Raw genomic sequence first — 25,331 nt, forward strand, 5'->3', positions numbered from 1 at the left:
TAAACCATGTAGGTAATACTGGTCTATGCTAATCTCTTTCAGGAGCAGTTACAGCTGGGGTGTAAAATGTAATCATTAAATATATTTTTCACCTGTTAAATGCTTTCATTTCTCTCCTTACCTTCTCACCCTCCTTACTTCTTTAAATAGTAATGTCCTTAACTGAACCCTGTAGGTCAGTGGTAAGAAGTCACTAACCTTTTAATTCCAATGAGTTTTAATTTTATAAATGGTGGCTCTTTAATTATTAATCTGCATGATACCTACATCTGTCTAAAAAAACAATACAAATGCTTTGTAAGGCTTTTGTATTGCAGAAACCCCCATACTTTTGACAAATATCTTCCAGTCTGGGTCCTACTGAACCTTTATAAATGTTTTTGTATATATATAGAGAACTGTGTATCTATTGATACATCTATAGACATAAAAGGCTTTATAAAAAGTGAGAGCTAAACTGCAGTAGTTGTACACTCTACTGATACATATATTTATATATAAAAATATACATGCACACCTAAGTATGTACGTATGAGAGAACTGTTAAAAGAATAGAATATTTCAGTTGGATGGGACCTACAATGATCATCCATTCCAATTGCCTGACCACTTTGGGGCTGACCAAAAGTTGAAGCATGTTATTAAGGGCATTGTCCAAATGCCTCTTAAACACTGACAGTCTGGAAATCTGTTCCAGTGTTTGGCTACCTAACGGACCTTCCTAATGTCAAGTCTAAACGTCCCCTGGAGCTCAGGTCTATACCACAAAGCATCCTTCTGCTAGGGTGAAGGATGTGCCACCTATTCTCCAAACACTGAATCCAAGTGCTCTTCTGGTTTTTACCATTTCTCTTTCACTTAAAAGCTGTAGAGGAATTAACCATAGAGTGATGTGAATGGTTGCTTTCTGCTAGATCACAGAATCATAGAATAGTTAGGGTTGGAAAGGACCTTAAGATCATCAAGTTCCAACCTCCCTGCCATGGGCAGGGACACCTCGCTCTAAACCATATCACCCAAGGCCTCGTCCAACCTGGCCTTGAACACTGCCAGGGATGGAGCATTCACAACCACCCTGGGCAACCTATTCCAGTGCCTCACCACTCTAACAGGAAAGAATTTCCTCCTTATATCCAATCTAAACTTGATCCAGATGTAAAAATGTGTTGCCCCTGGATGCAGTATTCTAGGGAGAACAGCTACTTTCTTGATCCAGCCTGTGACCAACTGCATAATTCTGATGCTATGGAATTGAAGCTGGCTGTCAGCTGTGACAATGCCAAGTCACTAAGTATGACCTTGCTGCTGCTTTCTTCCCTGTTGCACTTTTTTACAGATGTGATTTTTTTTTTCCCCTTTTTAAAAAGTACATAGTTTCTGTTTAATTTGCCTTTTTTCCTAGGCATTCTGAAGCCTGTTAAATTTCATTTCTCAGTCTTAGTACTTTGCTGTGTCATCTTACGGGTATATATGTGTGCATGTGGTATTTTCGACTGACTTTCCAGTGGAGTTGTGTCCTTGTTGTTTCATGCTTCCCTTATTCTGCCACTTTTCTCTAATACTGTGAAACAGTAGGGTACAAACTACATGACCCTCTACCACTTCTGAAGAAGTCTGAGCTGAAGAAAATGTGAAGTGTTGTTCAGGACAAGGTGAAGTCTGCTATTTGCCTTGAATGCTGACTGTTAGCTATCTGGCAATATTGTTCTATTGCTCTTGTCACCATATTCACTCTTCTTAACCAAGCGTTTAGTTTGAAAGGCTGTACCTCTGCCTTTCCCATTATCTAACCTTGGGCTAATCCCACAGGCCCTCTTTCTGTGTGTGATGATATACTTACTTATACACAGCATATATCTAGATGCTCATGCTCTGTGTCAGTGTCTGCTGGTCACGAGAAGTGAGGCTGAATGCTCCAGAAAGTAGAATTTATGGGACTTTTTTAAGAAACATGTTACTAAATTTTATTAACTGGTAAACTATGCTATATAATCCCCTCCCCTGGCTGGGTAGGTGACAACTGAAGCTGCAGAGGCTCTGATGGCTGGGGAAGGCCCATTTTTAATATTGTTACTCAAGTGGATCTGACTTCAGTGCAAAGCCAGCAGCATTCCTTTATGTAGAGCATCAGGGAGACATCTCTTGGCACTGGGAGTGGAGCTAGGAGGTAGCTTTTGGCCTTTCTGTAAAGATATATATACACCAAACTGCCGATGGTACAAGTGACTTGTACTGTGAGATGAGGATTGTTACCTGTGAAGGTGCAGAGATGGTAAATGCTGTCAGTAAATGTTTTAAAGTGTTTGAAAACATTGTAATGTTGACATCTCAGCTGAATTTTTTTCTTTCTCAGAGATACTAGACTTAATTCTTTGCAGTGATGGAAGTCTTTTTGGATTGAAGGCTAACGTGTGAAAGAGTTCCTGTCTGTTGCAGTTGGTACTAGTCATTTGTGATATGCCCTTACCTTTACAATTGGCTTCACTTGTAGTAAAGAGCCGGTGCTAACCATTATGGAAGAGAGTGTTGCCCTGGACAAGCCTTTTATACTTGAGGTAGAAAGAGGTGAGATACGTGGGGGTGGTCAATGCCAGCATGCTTCTTATCAGCCAAGAATGTCTGACAAACCAGTGCTGTTACTGGCTGGCTGATAGGCTTGACAGGCTGTCTTTTGTAGACTGGTAAACACATCAAGTGTTTAACTTCACATAAATTCCACAGGATGTTGAGGATTTTGCCAGCCTATTGTTTAGGTAAATCTCTTCTGTTCAATAGTGAAAGACAGCTATACTTAGTCAAGCAGTGAATATTTGCCCCATAATCCAGTGAGTGAAAATGAGTGAAAGAGATACCAGATATTGCACAACAGGTTGGGTATTTTTACTTGGTTATCTTCCTGTGCTTTAAAGAAATACTCCAAGAGCTTCAACTTGTTTGGAAGGAATCAGACAGAAGATACAGTGGGTGCTGGGACCAAGCCTGACCATCAGAGCAGTTCTCGGAAAGACTGAGAGTAGAAGATTGTCCCTTGAGGGCTTGGCAGAGGTGGATTGCTCTCCACACTCCCAAGGACAGCATGTGTCCCAACCAAGTCTGCTTTTTTTGCATGTCTCTGGAGGCTCAGAGTTTGGGCTAGACAACAGCAGTTGAATCTTAAAGACCACTTGGAAAACGTGCTGCTCTGTCTTCCTTTGTGTTGCTCCTGTTATGAGACCAAGTTTCTGACTGGAATCTGGATCAAGCCTAGTTTAAAGACCTGAAACTTCCTAGTTCTCTTCATCAGTTTCATGAAAGCTGCTTAGGGTGGGCCACCAAGAGGCCCCTTGGTTCAGGTAATTGATTTTACAGGAGCAACACCCTTCCACACTATAGAAATACTTAAGACCAAGGGGGACCTAACCAGTAACTGCAGTGTGGTTCTGCTCTTTGAACACTCCAGAAACTGCCTGGCTTTTCCAGATGTCTGCTGTAGTTACAGTACTTTCCAAGATTGTAGTTTCATGTGTCCAAGATTGTATACACAGAGGAAGCTGACAAGGCAGGTCAGTAATGAAGATTTAAACCACTTCCTTTTTTGTGTGTATGCATTGATAAAACAGTTACTTAGTAATTCAGACTACAGTAGTAAGCTTTGGATCTTCATATATGAAACCACGTTTGAAAATCCCCCTTTCCCCCCCCTTCTCCAGAAAGCAGACTTTAAAATAAAATAAAACCTTTTTCACCATTTTGATGATGACCTACCATTTGGATACTTTTAATCCTCAATCAGTATAAAAGTTGTCTTGCATTAAATCCCTTTTTTTTTGTCCCGTCTGGATTCCTGAAGTAATCCTCTGTGTGCCATATAGTTTATTCTTCAAATTGCTTGCATACTAGCTGTTCAGTTATAGGAGTCCTGTTTAGAAAGCTTAAAACATCAGTTTTAAACAAAATTCAGCTGGATATATTTTACTGACCAGAAGTCAGTGTTAAACATTCTGCATGTCTCAAATCTTACCCTGTTGAAACTGTTTGGTATTTTCTGTAATTCAGTTAGTGAATGAGTCAAATGGGGTGCTGGGCAGAGGAGTCAGTGATGTACTTGGTGATGAGTAAGAATCTTTTCATAATGGCTTTTGCTAGGATTTCTTTCCTCTTGAAGATTTTATGGGAAAGAATCCCTTGAAAAGGGAGTGTGTATATTCACTTATGCTATTAGATAGATATTGCTGGACTGTTAATGTACTCAAATATATGTTCTTTTTGGTGTCTTTTGCATGCATTGAAAATACTTGTTTTCCATCATAACTATGTATATTAAATGTAGAACTTGTAGTGAGAGAGTCCAGCACTTCTTCTCTGGCTTCTTCTCTGGGTCTTTTTTATTTTTTTACTTAGATATCAGAAAAACCTCATTTTAAGAAAAACCCAACCAAACAAACTGCTTCACACTGGCCATGTCTTAGTGTCTTTATTTCACCACATAAGGCTTTATAGTAACCCCTGGAATATATGTCAGGAGAGTTGATATCATTTCATTGTAAAAGCTGTTCATAAGTTTCGTTCTTATGGTTCACGTAGTAGTTCTTGGCTTCCTGCCCATCCCTGTATAGGTGTGTCATACTGGTGATGTGAGTGGAGACTTCTTTCAGCACAGGATGGATTCCGTGTTTCCGTTTGTGTAGTGCTGCACTGCAGGTGTTGGGTTGATGCAAATGATGGAAGCAGTGAACTGCAGTGCATGGAGAGGAATGAGTAGCTAATGTGGAAAACTGAGAACCTCATAAGGTGCCTTTGTGTAACTATATCTTCATCCACCTTGATAGTACTAGAGGGTTTGAGTTGTATATGGAGTCCTATTCACTTGGTAGTATGCTAATTCTGTATGACATCTGTTCCGTAGTGTTTTTAAATGTAGTGTGAATTGCTCTAAAGCAGGTTTACTGTTGAACCACAGGTATACTTGAATATATCACTGTTGGTTCAAATCACTTAGGTTCCTAGGATCGGCTAGGTTGGACAAGACCTTTAAGACCATCAGGTCCTCCCTTTACCAAAGGACTGCCAAGTCCACCACTACACCATGTCACTTAGGTTCATAGGATCCTGTCTGGCATAATTTTAAGTCAGGTTAGTGAAGCTGCATTTGGTTTGAGGACACCAGAACTGCGCACAGTACTCCAAGTAGAGTCTCACGAGGGCAGAGCAGAGCAGGATCACCTCCTTTGACCTGCTGGTCACACTCCTTTGGATGCAGCCCAGGGTAGGGTTGGCTTTCTGGGCTGTGAGGGCACACTGAAGCTGGCTCATGTTCATTTTCTCATCAACCACCACCCCCAAGTCCTTCTCTGTAGGGCTGCTCTGAATCTCTTCCCTGCCCAACCTGTAGCTGTGCCTGGGATTGTCCTGACCCAGGTGTGTATAGGACCTTGAAAAAAACAGGTTAAAGCTCAAATGTTAAAGATCAGGTATTTTGAGGGAGGATGAAGGAAAGTTAGAGTGGTGATGTGAAAAAGAGGTGTTATCTAGGGCACTGATGTTTTGTTTTAGAAAAATCTGTGTGGTGACTTTCAGTGTCTTGCTCTTCTACATGCTTTGACTTTGCTATAAATACTGTTTTATAAATGTGTCCTTGAAATAGAGAAGTTTTTGTTATTTCTCTTGCAAGTTTTTGTTTAAAATGTCTAACGAAGTTCCATCAAGGAATGTATAGGAGTAGCATTTTAAAATGACTGTAATATTAGTCTCTTATGATCAAATGATGTAGTTTAGAAGTCATCTTTGTATAGCCCTTCCAGAGAAAGGGCATCTGTGTCTCAACCACAAAACTTAATTTATAAAAATTTAGACTAAATGTTCATCCATAATCTCTCACTGCTGGCATCTGTAATATTTTCATGGAAACATCTCAGGTTTTGCAAGATCATCTCATTGCCTTTTTTTTTTTGTATGTTTGTTTTGTTTTAGTGTGTTTACATGTAGTAATACTTGGAGTCTACCATGGATTATCGCAGAGGGACTCAAACCTGATGTATTATTATGCTTTCCAAAGGCCATTATCTCACATTTTGCCATCACCACAGTCTCCAAGTGTGTTAGTGTTACCTTCTCTGCAGTTACTTCCAGTTAAAAAAAAAGGGAATTGATGATAAAATAACATAAGCTATTTTCTTACCTTGAAAAAATGAGTTGTAACATGAAATAATACTTAGCTCAAAACTTTAAAAGTATGTCTAGATTCTACTCATGTATATTTTAGTAAGGTTTTTTTGACTGATCACTTGATTCTTTAATGCATATCTTTTTTATAGTATTGAAAAGCTAAGCTGAAATTTGCCTTTGTTTGCAGAGAAAGCCACCTGAATGTGCTAGCAAGTTACAGAACAGCTGTTTTCTGAAAGAGAAGAGAGGATACAGAGAGGATATTCCCTACTCCCTTTTTTAAATGGTAAGTTGTTCAAGGAGCACTTACTGAACATGCCTTGTCACTTACTTTGCATTTGTGTGCATCTCTTGAGTAGCGTTGAAAATAGTGGTAAGTCTTTGAGCTGAAGACCAGTGATGGGAACAGTCCAGGAGGTTTTGAGTTAGCATTGAGAAGGAGGTTTATATTTTTGTGGTGATGAAGCTATGCTCTGTTAGGCCCTGAATTCAATGTCAAAAGCACCACTAGCCTAGGAGGGTAGAATCACTTGTACACTAATTTGATTGTGTAGAAAACAGAAGTAAATTTACTTTAATAGTGGTTGTTCATAGATGCTGGAATTTGTGTCTGTTAATTACTTTTACCCGTATAGTCTGTACTTTGCTGATGTGTCATCTTAGATTTAAACTAAATCTGCAGAGGTTAAATGTTTGACTGTTTGCCTCGAAGTGCACCGGATAATAGAAGACTTAAATTTATTGATATTAAACTGGGTTTTGGGGGAAGAAATCCCCCAGCCCCCAATCAGTCTCAGCTGTGACATGCACACCACAGGCATTTAGATGAGGAATATCTGTTGTGTTGGTGGAAGAGTCTGAAAGCAGCTGTGTAGCACTTCCTTTCTTGTGTGACATAAGATGTGGGCCACACTGGGCAGTGCTAATGAAGTGCACTGTTGAAGTGCAGACAATTTTGTTAGAATATGTGAAGCTGATTATTATAACTTGTTTTTTTTTTTTTTAGGGGGCTGCAGCTTGTCTGCTTCTGCAGTGGGAAAGAGAAACCTTTTGATCAAGGGAAGGAGCTGGAGAGAAGGTTTGTTGGTCTTCCTTCTGAGAAGATGAGGAGGTTAAAAGTAGTATTAGCTACTCACAGGAGAGCCTGCTTTCTTGCACACGACAGTGCTGCCTTTGGCAGAAAGTGCAGCAAGCCTTGCTTCAAGGTCTCTGAAAAAATTGAAGTATGCAGAAGTGCTTTAGCATACTGACTTTCCTGATGTCCTGGAGCTGACTCTGGCTATAACCCTGGCTATGATCCTTTGGAACGCTTTGTTCTTTTCAGCTGAAATTCATGTCTGCTTATTTTAATTTTGACTTCTGATTATATGCTTGATGATCTTGAAGATGCTTAGCAACATGTATGTTGTGAAAGAGATTGCACTTTGTTAGGAAAAACTAAGGAGTTTTAGCCTGTTTCTTTATACAGGTTAAGCACAACTTTCATGTAGAGTTTAATTGAAATGTATCTTGTGTTTAATAGTCTGGTGTTTAAGGTTTGCATGCACAGTAAGGCATTTTCATTTTAAATCAAGCCATTGATTGATAAATATAACATGTCTAACGTAACTAGGTTATGTTTTGGACTTGACTGCATGGAGTTGAAGGACTTTACATTTTTAAATTGCAGCCTGGCAAAATGGATTTGATGTTAATACACAAGGAGGACTAATTCGGTAAAACTGGCATCTGTGCTGTGAGAGCTTTAGCACGTTTTCAAGATAGTGATATGAATGCATTCAGAAATATTCATTATCACTGTCTGAGACTGTGGGAAATCCAGTGCTACTTCAATACTGCAAATAAATGCAATCACTGGCCTCTTCTCTGAACTTTTTCTGGCTGGCATAATAATAACTTCCATTCTGAATTATGCAGTTAGTGCATAGGGATCTGCTTGAAGATGAGGTTTAAATCTTAGTTGCCTGCACTATGATTAACTAAATCAGTTTCTAAATTTAACTCATGTAGTTCAATTGCTTCTTGTACTGTGTGTAGATTAGTCTCTAATGGCTTGACCTTTTTTTCCCATACATGCAGCTAGTAGACCCAGTAGATTACATTGACTATTAAGTGTAGTTAAGAGCAATGTAAGTATTGACAGGTTTGTTATGTAATTTGGTGGGGTGTATGGAGGAAGATCCACATAATTGTAGCTAACTTTAAATGACTCTTTGAGAATCAGAAAAAGAGAGGAAAGAGAGTAGAACATTTATTTGTATGAATTGCAAGAATTTTTAGATCCAAAACATATAGATTCCCTTTTTTTTATTAACAGTTGAGAATCATAGAAGTTTTTCCTTAATTCCATCTTACCCTCTTGGAAAAGAGAAAAGGGACTGTCACAATTTACCAGCACCTGAGAGCAGCTCCTTTCTTGAGATGTGATAGTATCTTTAATGAGACTGGTAACTTCTTCGTGAGAAAAAGAAACCAGTTCTTTGCACAGCTTCTATCTACCATTCTCTTTCAGAGTGCTGTATATTTATAATAATAATAATAAAAAATCCTTTCATACTTTATACTTTTAAAAATAAAGTAATTTGATCTTAAATATTTACAGGTGTATTTTTTTCTTTTTGTAAACCACAAATATCAGTGTATACCATGTTAGCATTCACCAAAGCCATCTTTTTATGAAAAAGATGGATAAGAAGCAAATATAAACACAATTTGTAATACATACATGAGAGGTCATGTAATATGGTCCTTTGGACATGACACATGCTTCTGTGAGCCTGAAGAATAAATATGTAATAAATGTATATTTTCTTCAGTAAGATTTTCACTGGACTTCTCAGAGTTTGCTGGGACCCCTATGGGATTTGGGGAATGTGGCAGTAGAAGGTGAAGGAAAATTGCTTTAGCTCTGATCTCTTTGGTGGCATAGGTGTTTATTCCTGCCGGTGAGATGGACTTAAGTCATACGGAATGACTTACGAGGAGCAGCTGAGGATACTAGGTTTAAACTTGGAGAAGACAGTACTGAGGGGTAACCTCATCGTTGTCGACAACTTCCTCATGAGGTGGAGCAAAAAGGGACGTGCTGATCTTGTCTCTCTGGTGTCCCCAGTGACAGGACACGAAGGATTGACTTAAAGCTGCAGTAGGGAAGTTCAGATTGGATAGTAGGAAAATACTCTTTGCCAAGAGTGATGGTCAAGCACTAGAACAAGCTTTGCAAGCAGGTGGTTGTGGCCCTAAGCTGGTAGGGGTTGAAGAAGTGTTTGGATAACACTGAGGTATCTGGTTTAACTTCTAAGCTGCCCTGTGTGGCGTCAGGAGTTGGACTTGATCTTCCTGGGTCCCTTCCAACTCAGGGTATTCTATCATTCCATGATAAGACTTAAATGTTCTTTCTATTACAATATTGATGCCATTTCTTACAGAAAGCAGTTACTAATCTTTCAGGTTTAGTTACCATGTTTTAGGTAGTTGCTTGTGCTTTAGCTTGCTATTCACCTAGGCAACTAAACATAACTAGTCTTTTGAATGCCTCTGTTCTGTTTCAGTATGAAATGGGAAGAAGTTAGATTGAATTACTGGTTACTTTTTTTCCATTGTGCAGATTGACTCTTCTCACCATCACTTGAGTGGCCTCAGCTATAAGGGCAGCAAGTCCATAAACTATTTTGACTTCTTTCCTCTGGATTTAGTTTCTTCTCACTTCCAGTCTGATTCCAGCCCTGGAAGTAGCCAGGAGCAACAGCTATAATAGGAATGTTGAGATGGGGAATGGGGAAAGGAATCCATTTAATTAAATCAAGGAATGGCTGGCTTGCATCTCTCTTTAAAAGCACAACTTTAAGTGGACTGGATCCTAAGGCAATAACTGAGTTTTGCTTCTGAGAAGGAAGCATGACTCATCTTGTGGTTGAAGCATTTGTTGCTAAGTGTTGGTGTGATCTAGGTCCAATTTCCAATCCTTCTATGGGTCTTGTGCTGGCCAGCATCATAAGGCAGCTTTGTGCCTCTCAACTGTGTAACTGAAATGCTGCTGCTTGCCATTCTCAAGTTTGGGGAGTAAATTTAATGTCTAGGTGTACATACATTGTAGTAACACAGGTAATATATAACCTCACTGCAACGGGTTTTCTGAAGCTGCTTTGCAGTTGTAACCTTGTTAGATTTAGGCAGACTGTTCCTGTCTTGCTGGGGTTTAGTTGCCTGTATTGACAGGAATTTGGTATGTGGAGATGAGATCCTTCCCCAGGTGCTGGATTGCTTTATAGGGAAGGATAGGAAAGATAAAGCTCTGACTTCTGTGCATAGCATTCCCTCCTTGGAGTGAGCCATAATTAAAAAACTGTATGACAAGTTTTCAGCCTTAAGATGACTGGGTTCTTTCAACCAGTATTTACCTCTTTTCTTTCACCTTGTCCTGACAAAATTAAAACAAAATACAACAGCTATGTTTCAACCTTTATGTAATGAATTATTAAAATATGTTAAGACAATAGGCATTTTCAAGTGCATGTTACTATGTTTGGTTTGGATCCTGGAGGTTATTTATGATACAAATTCCCCAGTTGTGGAGTAGAAGAACTCTTTTCCTTTCCAATGAGTCTAAAACCAAAAGGTGCTCTTCAGGAGCGTATCTGATGGTATTTGTCATCTAATGGCCCGTGAGTCCAGGCAAGTGCTAGTTTAGAACAAATAAGCCTGTTTCCCTACCAAAAAAAGAAATGTGTCTAAGAGACACAAGATCATCAGAACCAACTATTCTGCTCTGCAGGACTCTGCTGCAGTTGTACCACACAACTTGCTAATGCAGTTCTTAAGCTTAGTCGCTGTTTTCCTAATTCCTTTTGAAGTCTTTGAACATCCCCAGGGAGCCACAAGTAGAAAACCTCCAATGGATGGTGCTGCTCTCTTTCTCATGGACTCCACATATTTTGTCCAGTTCTGCTTTTATTATACTGTATAGTACTCTTACACTATTTTTCTTCTCAACTCGCCTACAGTTGGCATTGACTAAAAGAGAGAGATAGCTGTAAATCAGTAAGATACTTCCAAATGTTCAGTGTTAAGTTCTAAAATACCATAGGCTCTTAAAAAGCTACATTTACATTTTGAGACATACATATGCATACGTGTCTTGAAGAAAGACAGAAGGACTTGTCTTTGCAAAAGGTTTCACAAAGGATATTTAAATGCACTGATTTGAAATGTGGGAAGAAAGCAGACTTTGCCAATGGTGATACTAAATAATTTTTAATCTCTGCATCCCCAATAATCTTAGCTATGATTTGATGATTTTAGCTGTGGAAAAAACACTCTCTTAAGTTTCTCTCTGGTGATTGATGATATGTGGTAAGAATGCTGGTTTTTTCACTTGAAACTTGTTTCTGGAGCACTTCTACCCTGCTAGCTCCAAGGAGATCTGTGATACAATGCCAGATTTCATCGAAGATAAGTTTTCAGCATTTAGGTCTTGCAAAAGGGATTTTTAGGTAAGACTAACTGCTCTATTTGGTCTGAGACTCACTGTGGTTTTATAGTAGCATATTTGTCTTATAATGAGGGTTACTGTATGTGTAATGAGGAAATATCTTCAATGCTGCAAGTAAGGCTTGGTAAACCAACATTGCTGTATTGAAACATGATACTTTTACTAAAGCCTGACATTGATTTTAGGCTTTATATATACCACTTCCCTACCTCTCCTTCCCCCCCCCCCCCAAAAAAAAAGGGAGGGGGGGGAACCCAAACAAAAACATGAGATAAAGATTATGCACTGAATTACTAAGAAGTTAGTCCTGGGCAGAACTTTAACATCTGCATTTGGGATGGTAGTAAGAGGAAGGATCTGTCACAAATGAGCCAGAAACATCAAGGGAAGATAATGTTTTGCATCTGGGAGGATGTAGCTGCTTTCAGTCTTGATGTACTTTGTATGTTAATAACAGATACATCAAATCTATTCAGATTAATTTTTTTACTGAAATTGTTTCTCCTGGCATTCTGTTCTTGCTGAAAATTATAAATGGATACCTGTCCATGTAGCTCAATTTTTAAAGATTTCTTCAATATTGGTAAGGCCAGGATAAAGAGTATGATCCATCTTGATACGTGTTGGACCCAGTGTTGCTTGCTTGTGATTTGGTCATTAGGATATATGGAGCTCCTGTGCTTCTGATAACTGAGTGTTCTGCTGTGGTCATCTATTTTACTTTATGAACTATGAAATTACAAATTGCTAATTTCTTGTTCATCAAGCATGAGTGCTTTCTGTGATTAACTTGAGGATGTTAACCATGTGGAAGAGAAGGGAAGATTACCTGGTAGAGAGAAATCTCATCATTATTGCTCAATAGACAGATAACATGTAGGAAAGATAGAAAAAGCATCCCTACCCTGGGAAAAATCTCTAATCAGACAATTCAGCCCTCCCCAGGCACCAGAACAAGATAACCACAACACACAAAACAGCAGGATACCTGGCTGCATTAATCCTGAGCCTTAATAAGGCTGCTTGTGTTTTGTGGTTTTTGTTGGTGATGGGTTGTTGGTTTTCTTGTCTTGAGTGTTGACACTTTATCACTCTGTTTTGATTCATGCACCAGTCTTCAGTCACACAGTGCTTTGTGTTAACGCTGTAGTATGGTAGTCGCCAGAAGATGGACTTCATGGGAACAGATGGCATGCTTGGCTCAGGGTAAAAATAGTTGGGAATTTTTATGTCACTTCACATAGGCTCAGCTGTTGGATCCAAACACAAAATGTTTTGTTCAGTTTTTCCTTAAAACCTACCCAAACTAAATCTGTGTGTCCTCCCACCCTCCTGCATAGACAGGCCATTTACAGCTTTCTAAGGGAAGTGAAATGTTGGTAGGAGTGTCATAATCAGGAGGATTGGGGAAATCCCGAGTTTATTGCTTAAATGGTGGGTGGGAAGCTCCACCTTGAGGAATTTTAGGGATGTGGATTTATTTTGTGTTTCCTGATGCATGCCAGAGAATTTCTGCTGCTGTCTACAAGAATTTGGTTGTTCAGGTGGACACTGAAGCTGTTCAACAGCAAAGTATTTTAAGGATAGCCTGATAAAGCATCACCATTGTGTTTTATTCCCAGTCAGAAAGTATCTCCTGGCTGGTGAGAACTGGGAGTGCAGGAGGCACATTAGGAGTCAAGGCAGTCAAAAACTAATGCTGAATTGTCCTGGTACAAGGTATTTTTTCTTTCTCTGTTTGACCTTTGTTACTGCTCTCTTCCATCATTGCAGAGTCTCATGTATGATAAATGCGTAAATATCTCTGTGTGTGTATATATCATCTATGTATACACACTGTACTTGTGTATGTATGATTTTTGGAGGATTTTTTGATATAGAAAAGTGTAAGAAAACACTTTTCTGACATTTTAGGTTCTGGATTAACTGAACTGTGAGAAAACTTAACACTTCTTGTGACATTTTAGACCAACTGCTGTGGGGAAAAGAGTTGAAGAACAGGGTTTTTGTTTTTTTTTTGGTTTTTTTTGCTTTCTAAAAAATGCTGTTCTGAAAAGATTTTAATGGTAAATACTGGACAGGGGAAGTAGGTAACACTGTTATTGCCACAAAAGGGATACTGTTGGACATGAAGTGGACCCTTCATCCCTTTTTTGTACTTTTCCATCAGATTTCAGGTTAATTTGAGTTATGAGAAACAAATGACTACGTTTGCTACTGGTTTAGTTTGAGGTCATTTGAGGATCTAAACAGCATGTTCTCACTGCAGGTGGGCTCCTGAGGCCTTACCCGGGGCCTTTGTCACATGGGCTGTGACCCAGACGGTTATTTCAAGCACTTTAAATCTGGTAAGGCTCTGTTAAATGGGATCAGGGTAAGTCAGCAAGGTCTAGCTGCAACTTAGGCTTTCTTTAAAATAATCCAGGCATTTGCAGCTGGTAACACCTACTGTTTATCAAGGAGGAAGGCTGGGACAGGTGCACCCTGAATGGTCTTCAGGATCTGTTTGTGTATTATTGTAGTCTAAATATTAAGAAAAGTCTTGTTTATAGTTGCAGATGTCTAATATTTTGTTGCAAGTTGTTCCAGCACCAAATTGTCTAAAGTAGCATAAAACGGCTAGGAAAAGAAATAAGAGGTACTAAATAGATGAGAATCACTAGTTTTAGAAGTGCACAGGAAATGTTTGAAACAGGATTTACTCTAAGGCTAGATTCATCTTGACTATGTAATGGAAATACTTCTGGTTGTTAAAAAGAATGGCCTGTAGATGTTTTGTCAGCTGTCTAGGCTGCTGAGTTTGTCCATGGAGAGAGAACTGTGTGGCTCTGTCTACACAACCAGCTCTGTGCTTGTACCTGATTAAGAGACAAGCTTGAAAACACCTGGGAACACTTTGAACTTCTAGTAGAGGGCTGTTCCTGGCCTGATTAGATAGGCATTATAACCAGTGCTCTGCTGCTTTGTGATGTTGCTCCTTTTGACCACATCCAGTTTGTGCTCCAGACTGAATGTTACTGTTTGGGTCCTAAAGGTTAAAGCAAAATCAGATTTTACAGGATGCCACTTTCCCAATCTGTTTCAGTACTTCTAAACTTTCATATGTGTGATCATTGGTTATTCAAAGTAGAAAGAGCTGAATAATTCAGCAGCCGTATGGTTTGCACATGTCAAGATAATACAAAAGGGGGGGGATGATGGATCTAAGTCTTTTTTTTTCCTGTGCTATAGGACAAAGTGCTGCTTCTTCCTCTTTTTTAACTCGGCATCAAGTTCCTTCTTGTTCTGGCTGACTGGTTCTTTTCAAAAGATGGTGTTTTTTAAAGGGTAAACGTTAACTGAGAAGTAGACTGTATACTTTAAGATATTTATCTTCTTATTTCTTATTTTCAACTCTGCTTAAAAAAAACCCAAAGCTACCACTGTTTCTGTATGTGCACAATGAAACTATTTTGAGTTGCTGTTCAAAAGTGTTCAAATAGGATTTAAACAAGCTGCAACAAGTGCATAGTGTGTATCCTTATAGAAAAGACAATAAACCTAAAGAGAAACAAAGGGTAACTCAGTTCTGTTTGCTTGAATAGGAAAAGGATGATAATAAATTCTTGTAGTATAATACAGATTTCAAGAAAGGTAATATGAAAGAAGAATGTGAGCTCAGTGCAGCATAAGCACTTCCTTATTGAAACAAGTCCATTCCTATGACAGCAAAAACTGAACAAATGCTCTTATACCGCATGAAAAGATATTTTTCCTTGCACATGTGTAACATTTACACTGTACTTGGTGTTAGCCTAGTAGTGTTGGATACAAATAGTAAAATAGAGAGTGACTGTAAGGTTTCTGTTGTTGTTTTTAATGCATAAACACAGTGGAACAGATGTTCAGAACAGCATGGAATATTCCTCCTTCCCTATCCCGCCATCCTTTTCACACTGAGCCATCTGGAAGGGGCTATGAGCAGGATGAGCAGCCATCACACTAAGAACAAGATTAACGTGTCGGCATCTTTTGTTGATACTTTAAACCAGCCTCTGTTCATTCAGCAGAAAGCAACACTGAGTTGTCGTCACTGCGTGCATGGTTATATTATCCGCATGGATATGAGAGGAAAATGAAAATGTGATTTATGTAGAACAATTAATACATTTAATGGTGGTCAGTGTGAATTAGGACCCACACAAATCAACAAATCAACTTTTTTCGCCATTCAGCGTGCTCTGTTGATGTGACTAGTCACCTTTTACCCTTAAACACAGAGTTAGGTAATATTGTTCTGTTAAACCAGATTTAAATTTACTTATTTGTGTAAAAGCTTCTTTACACAAGTTTTTCAGTTCATGCTCTTCATGTAGTTCTTGTTTTTCTAGAGTGACAAGTATACCACATGTGGATGTCATACAGTTTAATCAGTTGGATTGCTTTAGTACCCTTTAGCCCTATTTCTTTTGAGAGAAAGTGTGACTAGTGTTTCGCCATATTGAACAAAATTTTGGTTAGAGAAAGGAGATTATGAGCTGGAAATGAGATAATTAGTCCTGTGTGAAGGTGTCCTGGATCACCTGTAGCTGATCATCTGGTCTACTTGAGAATGATCAGAAAAGGTGGGTGGATCCAGTGCTGGCAGGATGATTGTATTCAGGACAGCAAGTTATTATATTGTACAATCTCTAAACCTGTGTTAGATTTCAGGTGGGAAATCTGTTCTTAAATATCTCAGGAACATTAAATGCACCAAGGAAGATTAAAAAGTGTCAGTCAGGAAGACATCACATTTTAAAGCTTAACAAATAGCTTCAGTTGAACCACAGTGTTTTCTTCCATTATTTTGTGTTTTCAATTAAAAGAATTTTAAGGAATGGGAATCTGACATTAGATTCAAGAAGGTTACTTTTGAGAATGAGATGCTTAGAGACTGAAACTATTATGACTGAAGTGCAGTAAGTTAGTCTAATTGAGAAGGTGAATGAGAAGAAAGTGATACAACCAAAGATCTTGGGTTTCAGAAGAAAAGTATGAGAAAAAGAAGAGAAAAAGAAGAGAGGTTACAACTAGCTGAGGGTTATTCACTGGTGTTCTGGGGAAGATTTATCTTTTGAAGGAATTCTGTGATGAAATTAAATATTAGTGTGTTAAAAAATACTTCCATTTGACAAGCGTAGTTTGTATATATTTTCCTGTATTTTTCTAAAAATCGTAAGGCATCTCTAGAAAGTATGAAGTTTTAAGTGACAGAGGGGAAAAATAGCTAAACTACTTGACTGGCAAGGTTTTTTGCGTATTGGGCAGTGTGACCAAATGTTGTGAATATAAACTGCAAAATCTCTTAATTGGGATGATGAAAAAACTCAACAGAGGGGGGAAAATATATATATATGTTCCATAGATATGTTTTAGGTGGGCCTGAAAAGAACTGTAGTTGTATCCCTGGAAATGGAGATGAAACAATGCAGTAACCTCAGTTGGGCTACTGATTGGACACTTGCTTCCTTAGCAGAGAACAAGAAATATCTATTTCTTCCTTTGACAGTGGTGAAGTCATTTAGTTGGATGACATGTATATGCTCTTTATTTTGGAGCTGATGAAAATTTATCATGATGTGTCTCTGCTTCATAATGATAAGTTCGTATTTCCTTAGAAACTGTGGGGAAAAATATTGTGATGAAGAGTTACTGTTGGGATTGTAGGTTTAGAATATTTAATTTCTATTGGGAAGAAAAAGATAAAAGCAATAACTTTAAAGTGATCCCTCAGTCATGTTCATAGAGACATGTGTATTAGTGGTGAACTGTAGCCACAAGTACTTCAGTGGAATGAGACATTTAACACTATTAGAACATGGCAGATGCACTGCTTCTTGAACCGCTTTCAAGAGGTATTGCAAAAATGGGGTTGTAGAACAAAGGTCAAAAAAAATCATACAGCAGTCTTTAATGAGAATAAAGTTTCTGACTTCATAATTGCTGATAGTATTTTAAAACCTCTTTTATATTACAGTCCACACTTTCATGGAAACAATAGCTACTTAATTTCAGGTTAAATCCTTCTCAGGACTTTTCCTTCCCGCATTCATGAATATCATCTTGCATATGCTTGTTTAGACTTAATGCTAGTGTGAATTTCTGATGAGAGCTAAATTTAAGGCAACTGCGAATGTTCGATGCTATGGAGATCCATTTTCTTTTTTTCTCTCCTAACTTTGTAAAGGAAATTACTGAATTAATATGTTCACTTTTCAAGATTCTGTAAACTTTCTGTGTTGAAGGCCCACAGTGTTAGCAGAGGTAACTGCCCACTCAAAATTCTTGCTGTGCTTATGGAGCTTTTGAAGATGTGGAGGTTGGCTGGGGACACGTAGGTCCATAAAACATATTGAGGTTGTAAATAAAGAAAACCAACCACCATTCCCTCCCCTGTTGTCCTTTCTCTTGTCATCGCTTTATGTCTTGGTTTCTTTCATAATATCACTGGACCATAAAATCTGCCCTGAAGAGCTCTGCATAGACAAAACCACAGCCAAATAGAAAAAAATAGAAAAAAATCTCCAAGTTGGTGAACCTCCAGAAATAGCTCATTGCAACAGACAATAAAATGAGAGCTCTCTCTAATAAGGAAAGATAATTGCTTTAGGGATTTCAGTGCCAATTCGTTGTTGCTAATACTTAAGTTGGTAAGATAGGAAAGGAAAATCGGATGTGGTGGTCAGATGCTAAGAATTAAAAACCTGGTTTCATTCCAGCCTTGACTATCATGGCTTTCCTGTAGCTCTGACAATCAGGAAGAAGGTCAGTGGAAATGACATAGATAGAGTTGGCTATACATTAAATTTTAGCTACTCCTGTGAGGTGGATGTTTTCTAGGCATTTAACTTTGCATGTGTTGTCTTGTTGAAAGATGTGATTTGCTGCGGATAAGAAAACAATGTTTGTGATTGTTAGTTATCCTTAAGGAATAGAGTTTTGTCGGACTTTGTGCATGCTTCTAAGAAATGTCTGTCCTTGCTTCAGCAAACTCAATAACAAAATGGAAAGAGTCGCATTAAAAACTAGGGGAAATATGAAAAACTTGTATATTAACTATTTGCACACTGTCCCATAGATTGGGATAGCGCTAATAGAAATGAAGTGTTTAAGATGTAATTATGATGTTTAGTAAAGCTTCATTTTGTTTTGATATTGGGTCCACAGTAATGTGGCTGAGAGAGGAATTGCATCCTTGATAGGAGGAGAATAAATAGAAAATGCGATTAAAAATTAGTCCTGTTTAGATGCTTTTTGATAAGTTTTTGGTTGATATGATGAAGGGAAGGAAGGCCATCGAGAGGCACCTTGGCACGCTTGTGAGGTGGGCTGATGCCAACCTCATGAAGTTTAACCATGCCAAGTGCAGGGTCCTACACCTGGGTCGGAGCAATCCCAGGTACAGCTACAGGTTGAGCAGAGAAGAGATTCAGAGCAGCCCTGCGGAGAAGGACTTGGGGGTGCTGTTTGATGAGAAAATGAACATGAGCCGGCTTCAGTGTGCACTTGCAGCCCAGAAAGCCAACCACATCCTGGGCTGCATCAAAAGGAGTGTGACCAGCAGGTCAAAGGAGGTGATCCTGCCCCTCTACTCTGCTCTTGTGAGACCTCACCTGGAGCACTGTGTGCAGTTCTGGTGTCCTCAACATAAAAAGGACACGGAACTGTTGAAACAAGTCCAGAGGAGGGCCACGAGGTTGATCAGGAAACTGGAGCACCTCCCGTATGAAGATAGGCTGAGAAAGTTGGGGCTGTTCAGCCTGGAGAAGAGAAGGCTGTGTGGTGACCTCATAGCAGCCTTCCAGTATCTGAAGGGGGCCTATAGGGATGCAGGGGAGGGGCTCTTCATTAGGGACTGTAGTGACAAGACAAGGGGTAACAGGTTAAAACTTAAACAGGGGAAGTTTAGATTTGCTATAAGGAGGAAGTTCTTTACTGTGAGGGTGGTGAGGCACTGGAATGGGTTGCCCAGGGAGGTTGTGAATGCTTCATCCCTGGCAGTGTTCAAGGCCAGGTTGGAGAGAGCCTTGGGTGATATGGTTTAGTGTGACATGTCCTTGCCCATATCAGGGGGGTTGGAACTTGACGATCTTAAGGTCCTTTCCAACCCTAATTCTATGATTCTGTGAAATATCAAATAATCCTGGGGCATTGGAGCAATGTTATGCAATAACTGATGGCTGAATATTTTATGTTCTTTTGCAGTATACAGAACTTTGATTGAGTTTGAACGAAGCCAGTTTAAAAACTCCCAAGCTTTAAAAAGTACAGATGAACGACATTAGATGAATCATGAACTTAAAATAATGATTTCCAGGTTATATATGCTAGTTTCAGTTCATGTTTTTAACTTGTCATTAATGATAAAGTAGTAAATGACATTGATAGATAAGTAAGAAAGGTTCACAGGCATCAGGTCTGTGAATCTTTGCAATTTAGGACAAACAGAAAACAGAAAAGGATGTGCATTAAAGGCATGTGTATTCCTTTACTTCCTTTGAGAGAAGGATATCAAGACATTAAGAAATGATGAGAAGGGACAACAGGGGCTGGGTTGCTGTTTGGTTTTCTTTATTTACAACCTAAATATATTTTATGGACCTACTTGTCCCCAGCCAACCTTCCACATGTCCAAAAAGATCCAGCCTTTTGAAGCTGTCTAATGAATTGGCATTTGTTTTGTGATATTAGTGAACATATAAATAAATTTAGTATTAAAGGACCATGTAGTCTTTTTGTGTGTCTTGTAGTGAAGAATGAGGGTCCTTTGGAGGACAGGGAAATCTGATTGTACTGACTCCCTGGAAAAAAAATAGGGATGGAGAGTGTCTCTGAATCAGTGTTTGGGATCTTTCATCTTCCCGCTTTCCCTTCTCTTCCTGTCTAGCACATACCTACATTTTGAAGGCAGGGTGTTTACAGACTGTCTGTAGTTACAATTCTAGAATAGGAAAATGTGCAGTATTACCACATTGGGTGCCATTCAGAGATGAAATTTTGAACTGAGTGTTAGGACATGAGGTATGGAAAAATGTAACTCTCTGCAAGTATCTAAAAAGTCAAAATGCCCTAGGCATGGAGAGGGTGCGAGTAGGAAGTAGTGTAACTTGATTGTGGGGCTACAGGTGAGGAAACTGATAGTACTTCTCTGGTTTTGAGGAGGTGAATATCAGTTTTGGATTCAAACACCTAAATTTTGATGGGTTGCATAGCAGAGTGCATTGCATATTTGAGCTCATGGTATCATTCTTGTTTCTATTTGCCAATAAATACAGTGATTTAGGTGCTCTCTGTTTCTGCTGAGCTCTCAAGGAGGATACAGGCATGGAGCTCACATACATAATCATGCAAATTTAGTGCTTAATTTTGGGTGGAATCCCACATGGTGCATTTCTTATGACAAGCTGCATATTCTGTCCATCTCTTGTTTTTAATTCTCCATAGAAGGAGAATTACAGTAGTTTGGGTCTGTGAGATTCATCAATGAAAACTGATAAAGCTCCCTGAAAATAATAGAGTATGTTCAGGGAGAATTTAGGTTGGTTGTATGAAAAGCTCTTTTTCATGGTAAAGATTGTCAGCTTTGTTATATTTTACTAAAGGATATGAGAAGCCTCTTAAGAGTTTCAAGAAAGGATTGAACAATGTCTTTGAGAAAATGTAATAAGGAAATATTCACAACTATAGAGGCATTTGTTTTGTGGTATTAGTGAATATATAAAGAACTTAACCGTGAAATTCGGGTTCATATTTTTAGTGCTAGTGTAAATTACAGTGCCTTTTTGGGGATGTGAAAGAGCAAAATGCAGGTTTGGGGAACAGCTGGTGCTTTGAGGTTTTGCCAGTTGCTCAAATACTTGAAAACCCAACTTGTCTCTTGTAATAGCCACGCTCCGCTGTTGTTAGGGAAGATCATACACTGTGTTTGCCTTTTTCATGTTTGTGACTCTGCATCTGCTTTCTACTTGACTTTTTTGTTGTTTTTTCAAATCTGACTTGCCAAGGCGATGTCTAATTTCTTACATGCAGTTTAACAGCTGTTATCCAGAGGAGGCTGGTCTGAGCTGACACGGAGAGATACTCTCACAACGGCAGGGGAATTATGGAAAGAAAAGCAGAAATGCATCAGTTATCTCTTTCTGTACCCTGCTTGCCTCTGCGGCACTAAATACTGGAATAAGTGCCTTCTAATTTTAAAACAAAAGGCAGTTACACAGCTTGTTATGATGGGGGAAAAACGGAAGAAAAAGGGAGATGAGAACACTGAGGGAGCATGCCTAATGTGAATTTTTAATGGTCTGATCTAAGTTAATTCAAACTTCTAATGTCCTGTCCTTTCAGAATGTGTGTGGAAATCGAGTTGGGCTAGCTTTGTGGTTGTTGATTTCTGCAGGGTCTGAGCAGTGTCCATTTGTGCTCTGATCAGAGTTCAGTCCAGCCAAATGTTGTGTGTGATCCGTGTCCAATGAGGCACGCTTGCAGTTCTGGTGTCCTCAACATAAAAAGGACTTGGAACTCTTGGAACAAGTCCAGAGGAGGGCCACGAGGATGATCAGGGGACTGGAGCACCTCCTGTATGAAGATAGGCTGAGAAAGCTGGGGCTGTTCAGCATGGAGAAGAGAAGGCTGCGTGGAGACCTCACAGCAGCCTTCCAGTATCTGAAGGGGCATATAGGGATGCTGGGGAGGGACTCTTCATTAGGGACTGTAGTGATAGGACAAGGGATAACAGGTTAAAACTTAAACAGGGGAAGTTTAGATTGGATATAAGGAGGAAATTCTTTCCTGTAAGGGTGGTGAGGCACTGGAATAGGCTGCCCAGGGAGGTTGTGAATGCTCCATCCCTGGCGGTGTTCAAGGCCAGGTTGGACGAAGTCTTGGGTGATATGGTTTAGTGAGGTGTCCCTGCCCATGTCAGGGGTTTGGAACTAGTTGATCTTAAGGTCCTTTCCAACCCTAACTATTCAATGATTCTACAATTTAGTGAGGTGTTAAGTGATGACATCTCGCCCTCTTAGTGTTTCTTTCCCCTTTGACTCCTGCTCCCATTTTGCTGGATTCATGAGAATGAATGAAATGATAAAAATACATGTAACTTCTCATGAATTTTCTTTAAGAAAGGTTTAAGTTCATCTAATTGTTGTGTGTAGTGAATAGAAGGGTGGCTGTGCGTTAATGGCACGAACACATAGTAAAGAGCTTTTTTTACTTACGAATGGGGTAGTAGCTGAATAGGTCTGTTAGTGTTTGATTCGGATAGTTCAAGGTTTTAAATTACAACAAACTTGAAATTGTAGGCCTGTTTTTGGTTTGGTTTTTTTTTTCTTCCTCTGATCAGGAGCAGTTAATGCATTGCTTAATCTGTTGCATATATTTACTCATCAGTGCTCAGTTTACCTTTTGGAATTAAACTTTGTGCTGAAATGAGGCTAATTTAAATAATGCATTCAAAAATGACAGTTGCTTTTTCCCTGCCCTCAGCACTGTTGTGTTTTAACCTGTTCTTTCAGGAAATGAGATGTCTTGGTCTATCTCTCCCTTGCTAGCTTTGGAACACATTGGATCATTTCATAATGAATTGATGAGAAAATGAGAAACTCAAACCGTAGTTCTATGTTTTCTTCAAATTGGCTTTTATAGGCAAGAAAGAACATGAGGAAGGACAACAGACTTAAGTTAGTGTTCCTGCTGAAGTGGTAGGTGTTCTCAAGAGGTAGCAGGCAATTAGCTAGGCAGCGTGCAGCCAGCTTCCGACTAACCCCAGTGCATCGTGTGAGGTGGTGGGGAAAAAGTTGGGTGCACTGACGAAGGTCATCTTTGCTCTCAAAGCTCCTTTCTGCAGGATAGTGTTTTCTGTGCCATTGTGCCTTTTGTGGTGCTTTGAGATCTCTTTTGGTATTTGTTGTCGCCCCATCCTAATTTTTTTTTTATTTCCCCAAGAAAAACAGTTCTGATAACCTTTGTTTTCTCAGGTCAGTGTCTTCCTACATCTGGCATGTTCTAAAAATCTGTTCAATACATGCTTTTACCTTGTTCATATTGTTATTCAGCACCACCTGTGGAAAACTGTCTTCTTCCTCACAAGTCAGCTTCTTCCTTATTCTCACCCAGCCTATTTCTGCAAGGCTCTTCTCTTTATTTGTTAGATGAGTTTATTATTTTGACTGAAAACTGTTAGAGCAAGGGTAGGTCGGTGTCTAATGTAGTCAGGGGCTGTACACATGAACAGTCCAACAGTGGCCTGATTACCAAGGCAGCAAGCCAGCTTGCTCTAGCCAGTGATCTCTCCTGCCACTCCTGCGGGCACTGCCAGGTTTTTGTGAATGCAAATGTGCACTCAAGTCCATTGATTCCAGTACTGAAGCACAGTCTGTGTATACAGTAAATCTTGCACTGAATCTAAGGAGAAAAGTGTTTGTTATCTACATGGCCTGCATCCTCTGCTTATCTGCACTGTTTTATGTTCTGGTTTGACTGCATGACTCCAGTGCCTCAGTAGGAATTGTACAGTATCTTACAGCAGGAAGGCAGAAGCAAGAGCTTTAAAAGAAGAAAGGTGAAGTATATTTTGTAGGAAAAAACCCTGAGTGTGTGCTACACAGATTCATAGTTCTTAAGTTCATTTTTGTAAATATAATACATACCTTTCTTTAAATTCTAGGTTGTGAGCCATGCCTTTGGTGAAAAGGAACATTGAACCACGGCATCTCTGCCGAGGAGCTCTGCCAGAGGGAATCACTAGTGAACTGGAATGTGTAACGAACAGCACCCTTGCTGCTATCATACGCCAGCTTAGCAGCTTAAGTAAGTACCTGGAACTTCCTGCAAGTATTTGACTCCTGCTGAAAACCTGAACAAAAGCTTTAAGATGGCTTGTTTTAAATAACAAAATTATGATACAGGACATTGTCACTTATATAATATTATACAATATACTGCTAGTGCATTTCTTTTATGCTCTTCTATTTTATGGCTTTATACAAGAGCCTCTAAAACTTATAAGTTTAAAAAAAACCTCAAACACCTCTTTTCCCCACCCCATGACCAACAGCAAAAAAGCAAACAACGAAAAGACCATGGCATAGAAAACCAGGAATTTTTCTAATGTGAGAGAAATTGGTACGAGAAATGGGACTGACACTTGAGTTATTTTTGGCTTTCAGTTGTACAGGATGAAATGAGCAAACTCTTCTGCCTCTTGGCATCAAATGACACATTTGATTGAGATTTCAGTTTGTCTTAATGTGCTAGAACTTATTAAGCCTTTTCTGTGTATATGTGTGTGATCACATCATGTAAATTAAATTAAGCACATATATCAAAAGAATGATATTGACTGAACAAACCTATAGGCTACTGTTGAGGCAGACTATGTCAGCTCCATATGGAGTAGCCTACACAGCACACCTGGCAGTTGACGCCACAACCAGCAATTCTAGAATGCCTGGAGTGCTTGCAAGAGGAATAATATTTCTTAATGAATGAAAAAGAGATTTCTTCAGAGCCTGTTTAATAATCAGCTGCTGTTGTTTGTGCTGATAATTCTGGTCCTAAAAAAGAAATTATTGCTTCATCAGTTTCCTTCACTTTTTAAACGGAAATGGTTTAAGAATGTAAGAAAGGCTGCATGGAGCTTGGGCTATGGGTCCCACTGAGTTCAGTCTTCAATTTGTGG

At 39.2% G+C, this 25,331-nt stretch overlaps 1 protein-coding gene across 3 annotated transcripts in view; it reads left to right on the plus strand.

Annotated features, from left to right (window-relative positions):
* WASF3 (WASP family member 3) overlaps window positions 1-25,331 on the plus strand; it is a 69,033-nt gene that overhangs the window by 16,720 nt on the left and 26,982 nt on the right. For 2 of the 3 annotated variants that reach the window (XM_061374603.1, XM_061374605.1), the window contains exons 2-3: window positions 6,332-6,430; window positions 24,318-24,460. In XM_061374603.1, the coding sequence (XP_061230587.1) occupies window positions 24,328-24,460 (133 nt within the window). In that variant the 5' untranslated portion in view covers window positions 6,332-6,430; window positions 24,318-24,327. Of the gene's footprint in view, window positions 1-6,331; window positions 6,431-11,518; window positions 11,637-24,317; window positions 24,461-25,331 lie in introns of those variants that run through there. The other variant, XM_061374604.1, reaches the window with a different exon arrangement.

Source organism: Neopsephotus bourkii, unplaced genomic scaffold (genome assembly GCF_033783945.1).
Source record: "Neopsephotus bourkii isolate Nb327-2 ecotype Australia unplaced genomic scaffold, CSIRO-AGI_Nbou_v1 NB_1638, whole genome shotgun sequence".
NCBI lineage: Eukaryota > Metazoa > Chordata > Aves > Psittaciformes > Psittacidae > Neopsephotus > Neopsephotus bourkii.